This window comes from Micropterus salmoides, unplaced genomic scaffold (assembly GCF_014851395.1).
Source record: "Micropterus salmoides isolate LMB-PRFRI ecotype aquatic unplaced genomic scaffold, ASM1485139v1 Ms_hic_scaffold_23, whole genome shotgun sequence".
Classification (NCBI taxonomy): domain Eukaryota; kingdom Metazoa; phylum Chordata; class Actinopteri; order Centrarchiformes; family Centrarchidae; genus Micropterus; species Micropterus salmoides.
In genome coordinates, this window is record NW_024041484.1 from 4,296,494 (window position 1) to 4,314,167 (window position 17,674).

The window sequence follows — 17,674 nt, forward strand, 5'->3', positions numbered from 1 at the left end:
TGCAGTCACATGCAAAACATAATAAGGAACAGTGGGTTAACACAATATATTTTAGTACAGTGTATTGTCTGGATCTAAAATTTCATAAAATATTAACTCCCCTTAACTCCTTTTTTTTTATTTATTTTTTTAGGTTTTATTTGTTACTGAACTAAATAACAGTGGATATACTTTCGATTTCATGACACTGATTAGCAAGACTAGTCTACAGCCATGCTAGCAGCTCTGTGAGGTTGTACTTCAGCCAATAGTTGTTGAGATATTTTAGTCTAGAGCAAAGTGGTGGACTAACAAACCGATATCGCCATCCCTTCAAAAATTCCTCTAGCATGGCTAATAGCCAGTTTTTAATGTCAAATTTAAAACAAATTTCCACAAATGAATCTAAGAATCCTGACTGCAAGATGGCTCTGACTTTTATTTTCCAGCAAGGCAACAACCTCAGTGCAAAGCTGATAGCAGCAGCAGCAGCAGTGGATCAGGGCTGTATCGCAGCCTGTGTCTTATAAATATGAAGTTAAGGGGATGGGTGGATTTTTTCAATCATTTATTTAACTTTTATAGTCAGAGAATTTCAATGTTTGTGTTTTGACATTAGTCTTTTTCTGTTAATCATATTGTAAATCAGTACTGCAGGACTTTTACTTGTTAGAGTATTTTACATTTTTGTATTGTTACTTTTACTTAAGTGAAAGATCTGAATGCCTCCGAGTGCTGACTCTCTTCATCAGGCTCGTGAAAAGATACAAACATAACTGCTTAAAATAAGATAAAATGATTTCAGCGACAAACATTGTTAATGCATCTCTAGTTGAAATGGGTTGCTTCTAGTTATCTTGATTGCACTGGGGGAGTTGTGGGGAAATTCTCCTCATCCCGTCCTCGATCGCTGGTTTGTTTCGGGTAAAAGACCGGAGGTCAGTTTCCCCTCTGCCGGTTGCACGGGGTTGGAGTTTTTGGAGATGTGATGTCACTGAGGCAGAGGGTAGAATGTGTTTATTTTAGAGAGACTGGAGCTGACATTCACTTTTCTGTCTCCACTCTCACTCAGTTATGCCAAGTGTGTGTTTGGATGCTGTGAGGAGCCAAAAGTTTTGGAATCAAACATGCTCTTCCCACGGACAAGAAATGCATTGTCCTGTTTTTGTTGCTTAAACAAAATAGCAGCTGAAGATACAGTGTCTCTCTGCAGACGTCGAGGAAAAAAGCTAAAATAAACAATCCATTTGCTGTTGGATGATGTGCAGCATGATCTGCATAGAAGAACTGCACATTTTATTTTATAGCCCAATCAACTGTCTCAATACAACATGTCCTGCAGTTCCTGCAGATGGAATATTATCATAATGCATGGACAAATAATTAGAAGTTTTTATTTTGACTCATCTTGACAACATTACACATTCTCTTATTTATGCTAACCCGGACAAAGCAAAGTAATAGTGAGATTAAATCCCCACTTGTGGATAAATGTGTTCACATCCTCTCATTTTTTCTGTCTACCCACACTTAGCTAATGAAAATGGATACATTTAAAAATGTCCCGTATTGTGGTGAGGGAAAATTGAATAATGCTTTTTCACTATAAAATATACTGAGGCATTGAAGCTTGACTTTAGATTTCATCTGGGTGGTGAACTTCTAGAAAATAACATGAAAAACTAACTAGTGATGTAAGATTTTTCACACAACAAACAACAGTATGGACACGACCTCAGCTATGGCCATCACTGTGTCTGACTCTAATCCTCAAACCACAACAGTGTCTTTGTCATCAGTCGTCGTACCGTATCCACCATCTCACCTTCAGTCGTTCTTATCGGTCGATCTGAAAACCCTTCACTCGCAAATTAAATTAAAATGAGTAACTATTCCTCTCCCTGCGTCTGCTTCCATGCAGTCGCTTACTCTACCCGTTGCCCTCTTATCTCCTAACACACAGACACAATATCCAATCACAATACTTACTGCACTACCTTGTGACGTGATTCTTTTATCTTAATTATATCATTTTTATTGTTTTATTATCTTTAGTTTGTATCCATGCTCATGTCCTTTTAAAAAACAAGTCCATTTAAATACTTGCAAGGAAAAAAAACACAGACCCTTATTTGATTTAATTTTGTCCCATGGATCCTATAAGAAATGAGCTGTTTTCTTCCTACAAACAGCTGTGTGTCAGAGTGTCCTGCACCTTGACCCACTGACCGGGGCATCTGTTAAAGGCCTAAGATGACAAGGCTCAAAATAAATTGAAAACAAAAAAATAAAGTGGTTTTGTTGTGAAATGTAGGGATCCACCCACGTGTTTCTGTGTGTGGGACTGTTTCTGTCTCTGCTTGCTCTGTGTGCTCTATGGCTTCTAACCTGGAGACTCTTGTGTGTTGTGGTCCCTGCTCTGCATTGATGCAATGAGAGCTGGAAATGAGTCACAGACAAGTTCGCTGGGTTATGGGCCTGTGCCCTCAGCCAGCAGAGCTGCGTGTGTGTACACCAACACAGATTTATAAACCGCAGGATTGTAGCGCCGATTGAGCCAGTTTCAACCTGCTTCGTTTGTGGCGGATTTGCTTTAGTGGAGGACGAATGACCCAAACAGACCTCAAGGCCATTCATTCAGCTCACACAGGTGGACTGACCCCCCTTCACTGAAACAAGACACAAGGAGAGATAACTGCGAAGCTGGAAAACTGATCGGGGGATTTGTGTAGTGGGTCTGTAGTTTGTTGAATTGTCTGAAAATGTTCCCTGGCAAAGGTAGAAGCTGGTTTGGGTGAAAAGTTGTGGGAACGAGGCTGCTGTAGGTTGTTGGGCAGCTACTGTGAACCAGGACTTACTTACAGGTAGCTGAATGAATTTTAATGTAACTGCCTGAGACCAAAGGTTGTTTCCAATGTAGTATTTGTTGACTGGTCTCTGTATATGTTGCCGATGCTTCTGTGTTTTCACACTGTTTTTTAAACATGGAGTTTAAAAAACTTTGCTTTTCTTAAAGCTAGACAAACAACAACAAGCTTTGGTACTAAAAGTGACAGTATCTTATAAAAAGACACCGGTATTAATTTTAAAATTCATCACATTATGATTTAATCCTATCCAAGGCCATACCTGATACTGATACTCTTCTTTTGGAACGCTGTCACTAGAAATAACTAGATTTATCTCAGGCCTTACTCACGACTCAGTTACCCCACAAAACAAATTTCCACTGTGAACAAGCTACAGTACAACGGCTCTGAGAGTAGTTAGATGGTGATTGGTGATGGCGATTCATGTTTGTTGTTGCAGGTTTTGGATCCAGAGCTTGAAGTCGCTGATCATGCCTTTCCCCCACTCTCCACGCAACCCTCCGCACCAAAGATCCAGGTAGGAAAAACACAGCTTCGTTATGAAAAAAGGCAGGAAGCCAGTCTGAAATTTATATTGAGGCTTTAATAAAGTAAAGTCTCTTCACTATATTTCTTGTGGAAAAATTAACCAAAGAAAAAATTAGCTCTAGTTGTCTTTGTACAGCACTTTTCAAAAATGTAGCCAATAAAGTCAGCACAATGACACATTCTGGGCAAAACTTTTCAATAGACAGCATAATGAATCACTGCAATCCAAGATGTCACCAGAATAAACCATTGGCACAGCCAACTTTCTCATACCCTCAACCAAAAATGTAGTCTGAAATGTGTAGATTTAGTCCATATTCTGTACGTTCTTTCTGATCTGATAGGCCTAATTCATTCCTATTGGCATGAAAAGTGTGTTGAAAGGTCAAAAGTGGAACTGGATTCAATCTGTGGTCCAGGAGTCTTTTAGGTTTTCCAGAATCTGTGTCCAGTTCAGTTTTATTTATTATTCCTTCAGTTTAGGTGTGTGTGTGTGTGTGTGTGTGTGTTGGCTTTAATTTGACTGTTGTGTGTGTTTCAGGATAAGGAGATCCGGGGAGTCTTCCTGTGGCTGTTCGCTCGGCTTTTCCAGGGCTATCGCTGGTGTTTACACATCATCCGCATTCATCCAGAACCAGTTATCCGCTTCCATAAGGTCTGTAAAGAGTACTGCACATGATAACAACTCAGACCAGTCACCCAGCTGCTCGTGTGTTCAAAGAGAGGCAGGCGGCGTGCGTGTGCCGAGTTTCCTGATCGAGAACGGCATCAGATTAGTGTCACATGTGTTTCCACAGGCTGCCTTCCTGGGTCAGAGGGCGCTGACAGAGGACGACTTCCTCATGAAGGTGTTGGATGGCATGGCGTTTGCAGGCTTCGTGTCCGAGAGAGGGCCTCCTTACAGAGCCACTGACCTGTTTGATGACGTGAGTCCGTCAGCATGTTGTGCACTGCTAGACTGTTTTTTTCGATTGTGTTTAGATTAGAGAGATTAGAATGATTAAGACAGAGAAGGGAAATCTTTTTTGATTTGTCAACACAGGAGTCTCTTTTACTCTGCCAGATTTTATTTCTAAAGGGCAGAAGAACTTGGAGACAATGATTGGCTACCTGTCACACTAGACAGAATAACAGACAATTTACAAACCGTGGCAGTGTCCAAAATCACTCCTTATTTACTATGTAGTGCACTACAGTTACTGTTTTGGTTGAGTGTCCATTGTGTGCTCTATGCAGTGCCCTCAAAAATTCCCCCAATGGAACTGCTAACAAACCCCCAACAACTCCCATTTTGTAGGTGCAAAAGTTACAGTCAAACCACATGACACCTGTGATGACTCAGAATCATGATGATTCATAAGTGTCCAAAATTGCGGTAAGATTCTGGAGAAATCAACACCATACCATGATATAGAGCAAACAACGACACAGCAATTAATGTTACTAACTTTAGCTAAATTATGGGTTAGCAAACTGTGGCTGCTTTGAAGCTAACATGCAGGGAGGACGAGACTGTTTAAGAGCCAGCACACCAGCTCCAGACAGCGATACTCACAACTCTCCTGCTGCTATAGCTAACAGCATGTCTTGAGAAAGTTTAAAAAGAATGGATCATCGCTTATCTGCCCCCGTCTGAAGGTCTGATTCCCCAATGAAACTTCTTTGTCCTGTTTCCACAGCTGGTAGCCAATCAAGTGGAGCGGATACGACAAGAGGAGACCTGTCCACACAAAGTCATGAACCACGTCAAGGAGCTGGCTGAGCAGCTCTTCAAAAATGTATGCTCTCTAATGAAACTGATGGCACTTCTCGGGAAGATCTATTACTTACCCCTTATTCTGCGCTTTGTTCCCACCTTATTACCGCTCTGTCGTTCCCTCCCTCTAGGAGAATCCTTACCCCGCTGTGGCAATGCACAAAGTCCAGCGACCGTCAGAAAACAGCCAAAACACTGCACACAATCAGACGCTCTTCCCTGGGCTGGACGACATTGCGGTAGAGCTCTTCATCGACCACGCTGCCGCCAAGCTCAAGACTGCGCCTCCTGTGGTCAAGGCGGAGCTCAAGAGCATGGTGCCATCTGGGCCCCCACTGGGTGAGCTGGGGAGAGAGCTGTGTTGTTGAAAGAAGCATGGAGTGTAAAGCAGAACATGTGTAGAGTGATGTTTTAAAAGATGCCCAAAAAATGGCATTGGTTTGACAGAAGAAGGTTAACAATTAACAAAAGCTAAAGGTAGCAGGAGTTCAGTTTGATGGTTGCATTTGCAAACAATGTAACACCAACCTCAACATCTCTACTCAAGACTTCCTTTGTGATCTGGTCACTCAGCCGGTCTCACAGTGTGGGTTTAATGGGGGGGGTGAATGAGTGTCTGATCTCTTCTCCCATGTCTCCACAGGAGATGTCGTGGACAGGAATGGCAACGTGATGGCTAACAGCGCCCGCAGGCTGGAGGTGGTCAGGAACTGTATCACATACATCTTTGAGAATAAGATGCTGGAGGCCAAGAAGGTAAGAGCGACTCACCTCTGCATGACCAGACTGACTGGACCGCTGAGGAGAGTTTTCTGCAGTGTGGTGAACTCTATCACAAACACTGCATACCTATTTAGCTGTACTGTAACTAAACACGCATTCATCTCCTGTGTCCAGTTAATGCCAGCTGTACTGCGGGCTTTGAAGGGTCGGGCAGCCCGGATTTGTTTGACCCAAGAGCTCAATCAGCACGTCCTACAGAACCGAGCTGTGCTGGATGACCAGCAGTTTGACTACATTGTCCGAATGATGAACTGCACCTTACAGGTGAGCCTGCAAATATTAGGATATAACTAGAATCAACGGTATAGCAATAAAACAGCATCACAATTAGATCTACTACTTCATTAAATTGCCATGGAGAATTTAAGCATGGCAGGAAAACAGAGAGATGTTGTCAGGTGACGATATGTCTGTATAAAAAATCATAGCAATCCACTATTTTAATGATAGAGCAAAAAAGTTAATTCATGCAGTGTGTGACGTAAACGTCTGAACCAAATTTCATGACGAGCCAACAGTCAAAACCAAAAATGATGACCTTCTGGTGGCGCTAGATTAACAGTCAGGGTTTCAGCAAAGGATTCATCCTCTGGGAACCATGAATGTCTTTCAGAGCAATCCATCAGGTAGTTGTTGAGAGATTTCAGTCTGGGCCAGAGTCACACCGCTTGCGTGGCAAAAAAAAACCTATTGAAAATGACTGACTTAATTTTTGACTGCAAAAAAGGATCACTTCTGTCATTTCAGTGAGACTTTAATGATGCTAAAGGAGAAGTCATTTAGAACATCTGTTTATGGTTTGCAAGATGTCACATCGTTCATCTGTTGTTTTTTTTTTTTTCAGGACTGCTCACATATAGATGAGCACGGTATTGCAGCTGCCCTCCTTCCGCTTGTGACAGCCTTCTGCAGAGTAAGTTCATAACCAGCATCGATAAAGTCATCCCACACACCCAAATTCAGCTTTAACCACAGCTTAAAATCTATTCAAGTAAATAAGAATCCACTTTCCATGGTTTTACAATTCAGAATGAGGAAAATTTGAGGTTGGTCTTTGTCTGAACATGTGTACTCCAATTCTGAATGTTCAGACATTTTAAAATGACTTGTCTCTCTAGTAAATGTCTCTCCCTGTGTTTGTCTGACAGAAACTGGGCGCAGGAATCACTCAGTTTGCCTACAGCTGTGTACAGGAGCACATGGTGTGGACCACAATGCAGTTCTGGGAGGCCATGTTCTACAGCGATGTCCAGAACCACATCAGAGCTCTGTACCTGGAGACAGAGGACGGACAGCAGCAGAAAAACTCTGTGAGCACCTACGTTAGACTCGATATGTTATTAGAGTTGACAAAGAAATGAGGAATCATAGACTTGCACATTGTAAAATGAGTCTTTGGATAAAATCTACCAGCAGTTGTGTTAGACTAATGAGTCAGTCTGCCTACCTGCTGAGATGATTAATCATTAATTAACCTCTTTTGATTTGTTCCCAGGAGCAGCAGGACGGGTCAGGCAGTGGGAGGGAAATCAGCGCCCTGGATCTGGCGTCAGAACAGAACCGGCTGTGGCCGACGCTCAGCAAGGAAATGCAGGCGGAGCGCGTGCAGAAGGAGGAGAGCACGGTGTTCAGCCAGGCCATCCACTACGCCAACAGGATGAGCTACCTGCTGCTGCCGCTGGACACCAGCAAAAACCGCCTGCTGAGGACCACTGGCCTCGGAGACGTGGAGAGCGTCAGCAACAGCTACGTCACAAACAGGTACCAACAGCTGTCAGCCTTCATAGGAAAAAAAGTCACCTAGACCTCTGAAGGACAAGTGTGTGTCAGAGTTCACCTTCTGTCAAGGGCTGGGCAATATAGCCATAATCACTATAATATTATTATTCAGTCAGTCAAAATATGGCAAATGTTTGCAAAATCACTTGCTAACAGTACAAAAGATAAAGAAAATGAAATAAATGAAATAAAATCTGATGGATAGATAAATACAAAATATAATAGAAAAATAAAAACAGGAGGTATTTATACACTATACACCTTTTATGTGTTTGATATGGAACATTGCACAGGTCGCAGCAGGAGGTAGTTGCATGGTGTAGAAATAAATATTCACAGGACAAACATATATACAGCAGTTTGTTATTGTGGAATCATATTGATGTTCAAACTATCTCTAGCAGGAAAGTAAACTTTATTTCTGAACTAATTAGTTCTTTCAAAATAGTAAAAATGTAGTACAGTTTTCTAAAAACTGCTATCATTTTATGATCTGCTTTCAGAAATCTGTTATATAGTGATATAATTTCATCTAATTAAAATTTTTCATTGAAGATAGAAATAAAGTCAAATAAAACAAAACACAAAAAGATGGAAAGCTATTAAATGCAAAAAAAAACCTTTTATTTGAGCAGTTAATGCACACAATGTAGGGCCAAAGAGACATTTTGCCTTTAGAGGCGGACAGTAGAGAGGTGACAGGAAATGAGCAGGGAGAGCAAGAGCCAGTCATCAAGACGGGGACGTTGTGGTCACAATATATGGTGCTGACATTTTTCTCTAGAACTAAGGAGGTTAGGAGGAAGTGATGTCATTCGCAGCCAGATGCAGTGATGCTGTCATTGCAAATCAATAGTGGCATGCTTGCACTGCTGGTAAAGGAAACATACTGAACACATAATAGGTCGGAGGAAGCCTACTGATCGAATGCAGCCAATATATGTGTTGTCAGTTCAAACATGACAACTTAAACTTCTCACTCAGCCTATAAGGAGAAACTGTCCTTGTAAAGGGAGGCAGGAGTGTGTGACGGTTTCATACAGAACGTTATCGAACATATATACTTCATCAACAAAGACACTAGGCTCAGATATTCAGTTGTGCTTTGGTGTGTGCTGTAGCTGGTTGGTTGAAGTGGAGACAAAGAAACGTCGATGTGTCTTGCAGTATTGCTGGCAGCATGGCGGAGAGCTACGACACAGAGAGCGGCTTCGAAGATGCTGAGAGCTCAGACGTGGCTAACTCTGTGGTGCGCTTTATAAACCGCTTCGTCGACAAAGTGTGTAACGAGAGCGGTGTGACCAACGAGCACCTTAAGGCTCTCCACACCATGATACCAGGTACGGAGGCACCAGGATCTCTTTGTACCTCGTCAGACTTAATAATTCAAAGTGTCATCTCCGTCCTGCATCTTTATCCATCTGTCCCTTTTCTTTCCAGATATCGTTCAGATGCACATTGAGACGTTGGATGCAGTCCACAGGGAGAGTAAGAGACTGCCTCCGATCCAAAAGGTAACCAATTCCTATTTTTACGTCCCACTGGACAAAGGCCATGCAGAACCCCAGCCAGCCTGCCCACTCCCCTCCACCAATCCCTACAGCTCAGACTCACAGTGTCATAGCAGGTACGTCTGTCCACCAGAGACAGAACTGTCTCTGTCACTGTCCGACACGCCTGAGCTGTGCATGCTGGGTGATTGCTCTCCCCTTGTTGTTTCGTGTGGTCTCTGAGGCCCGGTGGAGGCTCAGCCTGGCTGCTGTAGCTCCCTGAGGACCTGCAGAGCTGAGTGCCTTCAGTCTGAAGGGTGCAGTTAGTCCTGCGTGCAGTGTGTTGGAGAGGGACGGTGGCTACGCTGAGTTTGACGTGACATGTTTTGTCATTCCACTAAAGACTTGTGAGTGGAACGTGGAACTGCTCAGCCCCCCCCTCCTCGGCAGTGTTTTTCCACATGGCAGCAGGCTTCTCTCCATAGTCTCCCTGCCCCTGCTCTCACAATGTCCTCCTGTCATCGTTTTCTTTTGTAGCAGGATCAGTTCAACTAGTGAAGATGAGATGGTGGGCTGTGTGCAGTTCATGACTAATGGGGTCTCAGCAGTTAAATGCCTACAGAGGAAACTCTGCCCCCCGCTGCTCTTTTTCCTGTGTGACTGCAGCTGGAATGTGGACGTGTGTGGTATTAGGTGTTGTGCAACAGATTACGACACATGAACAGGTTACCAAAGTTGCAATCCATATCCTGTCAGAGGTGGAGTTCCTTAGGAAGCTCTGCAGGCCTCACTAAAGGAACAGGAAGTGACATAAGGGGCCAGAGGACAAAGCCAGCTTCATATTATACTGTTGGTATTCAGAGAAGCTCAGCAGCCCACAGAGGCCTCTTAGTCCAAAAACGAAAGTCGAGCTTTGGATAAGAAATATGAAAACACATCCAAATTAATATTATTAGATATTTTTATCTGTGTATTTTATCTTTTTGTTTGTAACATCACTGCCAAGATCCCACCAGTCCAGATCAACTGATGCGTGTTACACAGTAATAGAATCATTTCCACATTAGCCTCTGTGGTATTTTGGTCTAAACCTCCCAAACAGTGCGCCACGCCAGTAACCTCCGCATGGTTGTGAAAGCATGAGAGTATAACGAGTGGAGTGGTAGTTTGGTCTTGAAATACGCACATGCTGTAGGCCATTTCATAGAGGAATAATGCTAACCATTATTGTCTGCAGCACTATCCGCATTGTTTTAGTGCAGAATTGTGCAGCATTTTCATCCTGCTGGACTGAGGTGGTTTGGAGGGTTTTTAAAGTCAGGCGAATGTCACAGTTGAGTTTTACAAATTGTTGTTTTTCAGTTTCATTGCTTCATTGAAACCAGACTGTTAGTATGAAAATATTTGGATAAAAGACATATAAAATATAAAAAAGTAGATGTGTTCATTCTCTCTGGTTTTCAGACATACCTCGGCACTGCCATCCAACTTTTTTGCATGAAATTGAAAGAAAACAGCCTGGAATTTTGAAATTGTGCAGGAACTCTGTCACAGAAAATCCCCGGTATTCATTGATCCTCCTCTCTTTCTGTCTCTGCGCAGCCCAAGCTACTGAGGCCGACATTGTTGCCCGGCGAGGAGCTGGTGATGGATGGCATGCGGGTCCACCTGATCCCTGACGGCCGTGAGGAGGCCACGGGGCTGATGGGAGGTCCGCCTCTGCTCCCTGCTGAGGGCGCCATCTTCCTCACCACCTACCGGCTCATCTTCAAGGGCACGCCCACGGACCCACTGGGTGAGAGATGATACGCGCACACACACACACACACGTCTCGAAGGCTTAAGCTTCTCCCTGTTTCCAGGAGAGTTCTGTGGATCCTCTAAACCCTGCTCTTTGTCTGGGTGTCTTCCTCCTGCAGTGGGTGAGCAGGTGGTGACTCGCTCGTTCCCCATCGCCTCTCTGACGAAGGAGAAGAGGATCTCAGTCACTGTACCCATGGACCAGTTTGTCCAGGAAGGGCTACAGCTACGGTCCTGCACCTTCCAGGTTACTCTTACATCCTCAACTCCTATCACAAATATTTAGCCCCACCTACTCTTCGTCTCGGCTTGCTGTCCTTTCCTCTGATTTCTCCGCTTCTCTGTGTGTTTGCAGCTGATGAAGATTGCCTTTGACGAGGAGGTTGCATCCGACCTGGCTGAGGTTTTCAGGAAGCATATGCACAAGCTGCGCTATCCTCAGCACGTCCAGGGCACCTTCGCCTTCACTGTGGGTCAGTGTGGGAAGATGGTGGTGGAGCATAAGACCAAGGACAAGAACCAGTCGCTCAAGTAAGGAACCATTTATTTAGGAAGAATACGTTTGTCAGTGTACAAAATGTTTTTCTGCAAGAGAAACCGCAGTTCTCCATAGATCTGGTTGGAAGACTAGAAAGGCTCTATCAAGTACAGACCATTTACCAATTTACCATCACAGTATTTAGTAAAACTGGTATACCAACACACATAACCAAGAGTGGCTCTGTGGTTGCCAGCTCAAAGGTCAACTGTGCTTTAGCTGGATAAGCAGAGAAAAAAACTAGCAAGGCCAATTTAAAGGCTTATTACATACCAAGCGTCTGTTCAAAACATGTTTTTACTTTGTTGGGGAAATAAGTACTACTCACTGCGACAAGTCAGACTGCATTACATTGTTCACCTACCTGCTTGCAGCAATTCTAGGCTCAATAAAGTATGTAACATTGAGCAAAGTAATTCTTTAAGTACAAACTAGAGTGCAAACAAATGCTACATGTGAACAAAACTTGGTTTCCCTGTGGGATGATAAACATGTGTACCTGCTGGAGTGACTGCACCCTAAGAAATATCATCAGGAGATGCCTTTATTCTGAAGTGTTGCAATGTTAGTGATTCATGTGCATGTATAGTCACCTCTGCCTCTCTGCAGAGTGGAAGAGCAGTTTTTAAGATTGCTGTAATCTTCCTCTGCTTTTTCCCTTTTGTTTTTTCTTACCATTTGGGTCAAAGTGACCTTTGTTTCTGTTTGGTAAATGCCCTGCTGTAGCCACAATGCGAGTTCAGTTTTGTTATCTCCGACATGTTAGTTCCCTGGGTGTGTTCTTTTTAACTTGTCTCTTTAAGTCTTTAAAGTCTCTGCAACCAACACACTTAACACCTACACTGTTCTCCCCTTTTTTCTGGCGAAAGAAAGGAGCACGAGAGAAGCCTTTGAATAATTCATCAGTGGAAAATGTGGCAGCCGTTTTATCAGCCCCGTTGTTTCCATCTCCCACCTCCAAAAATCCTCCATTCAGACATGTTAGTTCGAACTGTGGCCGTGCGGCATGCTGAACCAGCCACACCAGTGAATTCATGAGTTACAGTTATGCACTGAGACGAACATTCAGTCAAATCCGCTCATTCTCAGCTGCTCCAAATCTAAATGCACATTTGTGTTCTAAAAGACCCAACAGGAAGTGGATGTCAAGTGGACTCTAAATGGAATGTGCTATAGAATCAGCCCAGTGATGTATTTTAAAAATGTTCTTTCTACCTCCGTGCCTTTGTCAGGACACTTTCCAAAAACCTGGTGAAGAGTGCCAAGAGGACCATCGGCCGGCAGTATGTGACCAGGAAGAAATATTCTCCCCCCACCTGGGAGAACAGGAGCAGCTTCCAGTCAGAGCTAGATGAGGACGAAATCTCAGGTATTTGCAGTTGAATGTTCTTTGTAGGCCTCCTCAGATTTTACCTTTGTTCTATATTCTCTACTTACAGTGTTTAATGTATGCCTTCCTGCAAAAGCAAGCAGCTCTTCCAAGCACAAAGAGTAAAAAAGAGGCATCGCGGCCTAACATTAGCTAAGCTGCGAAAATCAGGCTAACATTAGTGCTACACTGAGTGACAAGCTAACGTCGCTAACGGTCATGCAAGACAATGAGGTGATTATAAAAAAGATCAAAAACACTACGTACAAAAACAGATGATAAATACTATTAACAACATGTTCAAAGCTTACTGTGAACATATTAAGAGTGAACAGTAACGTTACTGTTGAAAGGAAGTAAACAGACGTGCAGTTCGTAAAAGGGAAATGCACCACATTGTGCAAGTACAGAATTGCGCGCAATGTTCAAACGAAGAGTAGGTGACATCATCACACTCCAGGAGAGGCATTCAGCTGTCTCATTAACTTTTACTTTAAATGACATTTCATGAGCCTTCAGCACTTACGCTGACACTTCAATTGCTTTCATCTCTTACTGTGAAATTTTATCAGCTTTCATCTCTTACACTTTTAATGAAGAACTTTCACTGCCTTCATGTATTATTGTTGAACTGAGAGTTATTTGCATTAAACATCAGAAACTCGTGTCACTGTGTCGTGAGTCATTCTACACACAATTTACATTCCATTAAGGTTGCCAGCTCATCATGTCATAGCATTAGTTTTGGAAATAACACTCCTTGTTTTTGAAATGTGAACTGTGCAGCACGTTCTCCTGTGTGCCTCCACAGTTTCAGAGGAAGTGGACCAGAGCGCCCTCACCCTGTCCTCCACCATCCGCTCATCTGACAGGCAGACCATGAGCAACGTTGTGGAGCGTGCTTGTTGCCGTGACTACCAGCGCCTGGGTCTGGGCACGCTCAGTAACAGCCTGACACGGTCAAAGAACGAGCCTTTCAGGATTTCGACTGCCAACCGCATGTACAATGTCTGCAGGAGGTGAGACCACCGCAAGACAACACACCGGGATGAGGGGAGAGCCGTTGGACATTATATGGACAGTAGCTCTTCAGTGTGTGTGTTTGTGTGTTTCATAGCTACCCCGGCCTGCTGATTGTGCCTCAGAGCATCCCAGACACAACCATCCAGAGAATCTGCCGCTGCTACCGACAGAATCGCTTCCCCGTGGTTTGCTGGAGGAATTCACGAACCAAGGCCGTCCTGCTGCGATCAGCAGGCCTCCATGCAAAGGGAGTGGTGGGCTTCTTCAAGTCTCCTAACGCCCCTGCTGCAGGTAAAAAACAAGGTATTTGAGGCATCTAATTAATTTATAGAAGGTTGAAGTTTTATTTTACCAGGTAATGTTGCTGGTTATTTTCCAGAAATGTCCTGCATCATACATTTGTCCACCAATTTTATTTTAGCTGCCTAGAGGTCATGTTACTCTGACCCCAATGATATGAAAGATGCAAGAGATACAAGCATGTGGAGAGCGTATCTTTATTTTGCTCTTGTCAAAGAACACAGAGGAAGAACTGCTATATTGTGCAGCTCATATGTAATAAAAAAATTGCCTATAACAAAAAAAAACCCTCATTGCTTCCCTGAAACATACAGACTTGTTAATGTGTTTTTCTTTTCTGTGCAGTGCCCTCCCAGGCAGACTCCACCAGCCTGGAGCAGGAGAAATACCTGCACGCCATCATCAGCTCCATGCCTTCTTACAGTGAGAACAGCGGCAGGAACACGCTCAGCGGCTTCACCTCCACACATATGAGCACCTCTGGTGGGTGGACTAACACATGTTATATGTGACATGTTACTGTGAGAAGACCCTCACTGATCTCTGGGACTGTGGGGTCACAGAGCTGATGGTTCCGTCTTTCCACAGACTCCTCCGATAAGCTGAGGCAGCCCAAGATTGGCGCGCTGATGAAGCAGGTGATGGGCACCAAGGAAGATGTTCCTGGAACCTTCAGCAGAGGAGGTGAGACACCTGTCTGTCCCCATGTAGATCCTGTGGTTTCCTGTTGACTTCAGTTAGTCTGTTGCAGTCCTGGTTTCAAAACGAAATGTGTAAACTGTGTTTCAAGTCTTAAATCTGGTACTGAAACTGGGACTGGACCAAGAGGATGATGAATGAGTTAATGCATCTCTAATAGCTCATGCTTTGGATGTGTGTGTGTGTGTGTGTGACTGTGTGTGTGTGTTAAAATCATCCTCCATTGTGTGGTGGTGTTTAATGAGCCGTCTCTGTCGTTTGGCCTCAGCTCTGGGTCAAAGGGCGAAAGTCATCTCCCTCTCACAGCCCAAAGTGTCTGGCAAGGCCAGGAACCCTACTAGAGGTACAGTAGGTTACACCCCCCCTCCTTCCTGTCTAACCAATCAGATCTCTTTAACAGTAGCGTCCGTGTGTGCCGTGGTTCCTGATAGCGTGACTAATGGTCTGTTGTTATTGCCTGTGTTTCTCGGAGAGCTGCTGTGTGTGCATGCTGCTGCAGCTCTGCTGTCTGACGTCCTGTTCGTTGTTTGCTGTTTGATTCATTTCTCTGTTGAATGTCAGCAGCAATCAGTCAACTCCGTTTCATTATGATGTAGCAAACTGGACGGGGTAGTTTTCAGTCACTTCTGCCTGATTTACCAGCATGGCTATTAGTAGCTGTGGGCACTGTACACATCAGTGTGTTTTTAAAGGATCATTCAGTTTATAAAAACTTTGCTTGTAATAAACCAGAATTATCCTTTAATGGTTGTTTAACATTGAAAGGACTTCCACTTGAGGTTTGATGGTTCAGCTTTCATGTCCTGATTCCTTTGAAGACTCTACTTTGTCTGTGTATGTTTGTTTATTGCAGGTAAATGGGGCAGTATCCGGGGCAGCGGGCGTCTAAGTGCCTACAACCCTGACGTGGGGACACGTCTGGCAGGGAAGGAGTCTCCACAAGCCAACGGAGGGCCGAGCGAGGCGCTTTTTCTCCGCCAGCAGAAGGCCTACCTCTACATCATCGGAGACAAGGCCCAGCTCAAGGTAACCAGTGACACACGAATAAATGTGATGTGTTAACTGTGATTAAGGGCTAGAAAAAGAAATAAAAGTTTGTTGTAGAAAAAGGTAAAGTTGAAGGAAGTGTATTAATCTGCTTTGAAATGACGTGGTTCTGGTCGGGAGTTACCAGTATTAACTGTTGTTTTTAGGGAGGGAAGCAAGACTCGTTCCAGCAGTGGGAAGTGGTTCCCATCGAGGTGTGTGACGTGCGGCAAGTGAAGAACAGCTTCAAGAAGCTGATGAAGGCCTGCGTGCCAAGCTCCCCGACTACTGACCCCAACATGACCTTCCTGCGCTGCCTTGAGGACTCGGAGTGGATGGCTCTGGTTAGTGCTCTCTGCTTTTCTATCATTGTCTGCATGTGTGTGTTCATTTTGACCTTTGGTGGTATTTTACTCACCCTGTGTGTGTATTTGTGTGCGTCCAGCTGCACAGAGTGCTGCAGGTGTCTGTCCTGGTGGTGGAGCTTCTGGATGCGGGCTCTTCGGTCATGGTCAGCCTGGAGGACGGCTGGGACGTCACCACTCAGGTTTGACCGACACCCAGAAACTGTTAACGTTACAGCTGTGTTCTCTGAGCAAAGCTTAGACGTGCTGTGTGTGCAGGTGGTGTCCCTGGTGCAGCTGCTGTCTGATCCATACTACCGAACCTTTGACGGCTTCCGGCTGCTGGTGGAGAAGGAGTGGCTGTCATTCGGCCACAGATTCAGCCACCGCGGAGCACAGACGCTGGGCAGCCAGAGCAGCGGCTTCACCCCGGTCTTCCTGCAGTTCCTTGACTGTGTACACCAGGTGGGTCTGCAGCGCCGCATGTGAGGTTTGCTGTTGTTTTAAAGCGGGATAGTCACTGTGATTCTGTAGAGAACCTAAAAGGGAGGTCTGAGGTCAAAAGAAGGATGTTAAAACGATGCTATCTGAGTAAGACATAAAATTTTAACCTAAGCTCCCAAAAATTTTCTGCTGGACATCCTTAGTGCTTTCATTGCTGCCATGCAAATGATGTGTTTTTGAACAGCTGGCTATTTCCTATTTCCTGTTGTGCTGATCAGTGACGTGGTTTCTGCCTTCTTATCACATGCAGGAAGTGTTTCATTTAGCTTCAGTCCCCCCGCGAAAATTCTGCTGTCTGACACATCAGAGCTCTGATTATAGACGCTCTGTGCTGTATGAAAACACCACAAGGTGTACCAGAAAGCACACGCTAACAATAAGTTGTATATTAGTACCGGTCGCCAGTATACGTTGATTGCAGTTCTTATAGAAATCTTTGAAGTAATAGAGATGCAAAGTGACCAACAGTAAATGATTGTGTAAAGTCTGACCGTTAGTAGTGTTGCACTGCAAGTTCACTAAATTCAGAGACTGAAATCGGATTGTTTCCTTGCCACCAGCATGCTCTTATTAAGGAATTATAATATTAGTTGAATATAAAATACATCCCTTATACTTCCCAGTGTGTTAATTGTAGGTGTAATCAAACTTGCAGGAAGTCTCCATCTTAAGGCCATCTCATGTAGCCATGGAGGCCCGTAAGGGTCTGGGTAAATGTCGTCATCTGCCCAAAGCTGAGCTGCTGGTGATCGTTGGAGCATGTACGCTATTGTCTAGCCTACTATGCCATGTGTGTAATATGCAGTTAGCCAGCTTAGACAAATCTTGCTGCGTTGAAACGTTCAGTAACGGTGGCCAGTAGAATAATGACTAGATAGGAAATAAG

At 44.1% G+C, this 17,674-nt stretch overlaps 1 protein-coding gene across 7 annotated transcripts in view; it reads left to right on the forward strand.

The window, feature by feature from the left end:
• The window catches only part of sbf1 (SET binding factor 1), a 65,595-nt gene that overhangs the window by 39,805 nt on the left and 8,116 nt on the right, over positions 1-17,674 (forward strand). For 4 of the 7 annotated variants that reach the window (XM_038738358.1, XM_038738360.1, XM_038738362.1 and 1 more), the window contains 25 exons: positions 3,289-3,366; positions 3,919-4,032; positions 4,175-4,303; positions 5,057-5,155; positions 5,265-5,472; positions 5,777-5,889; positions 6,031-6,180; positions 6,761-6,829; positions 7,065-7,226; positions 7,412-7,677; positions 8,863-9,035; positions 9,136-9,209; positions 10,788-10,980; positions 11,105-11,232; positions 11,341-11,516; positions 12,756-12,892; positions 13,704-13,911; positions 14,010-14,218; positions 14,561-14,698; positions 14,804-14,899; positions 15,183-15,257; positions 15,768-15,940; positions 16,108-16,284; positions 16,386-16,487; positions 16,564-16,749. In XM_038738358.1, coding sequence (XP_038594286.1) covers positions 3,289-3,366; positions 3,919-4,032; positions 4,175-4,303; positions 5,057-5,155; positions 5,265-5,472; positions 5,777-5,889; positions 6,031-6,180; positions 6,761-6,829; positions 7,065-7,226; positions 7,412-7,677; positions 8,863-9,035; positions 9,136-9,209; positions 10,788-10,980; positions 11,105-11,232; positions 11,341-11,516; positions 12,756-12,892; positions 13,704-13,911; positions 14,010-14,218; positions 14,561-14,698; positions 14,804-14,899; positions 15,183-15,257; positions 15,768-15,940; positions 16,108-16,284; positions 16,386-16,487; positions 16,564-16,749 — 3,633 coding nt within the window. The remainder of the gene's footprint in view (positions 1-3,288; positions 3,367-3,918; positions 4,033-4,174; positions 4,304-5,056; positions 5,156-5,264; positions 5,473-5,776; positions 5,890-6,030; positions 6,181-6,760; positions 6,830-7,064; positions 7,227-7,411; positions 7,678-8,862; positions 9,036-9,135; positions 9,210-10,787; positions 10,981-11,104; positions 11,233-11,340; positions 11,517-12,755; positions 12,893-13,703; positions 13,912-14,009; positions 14,219-14,560; positions 14,699-14,803; positions 14,900-15,182; positions 15,258-15,767; positions 15,941-16,107; positions 16,285-16,385; positions 16,488-16,563; positions 16,750-17,674) is intronic. The other 3 variants (XM_038738359.1, XM_038738364.1, XM_038738361.1) reach the window with 2 other exon arrangements.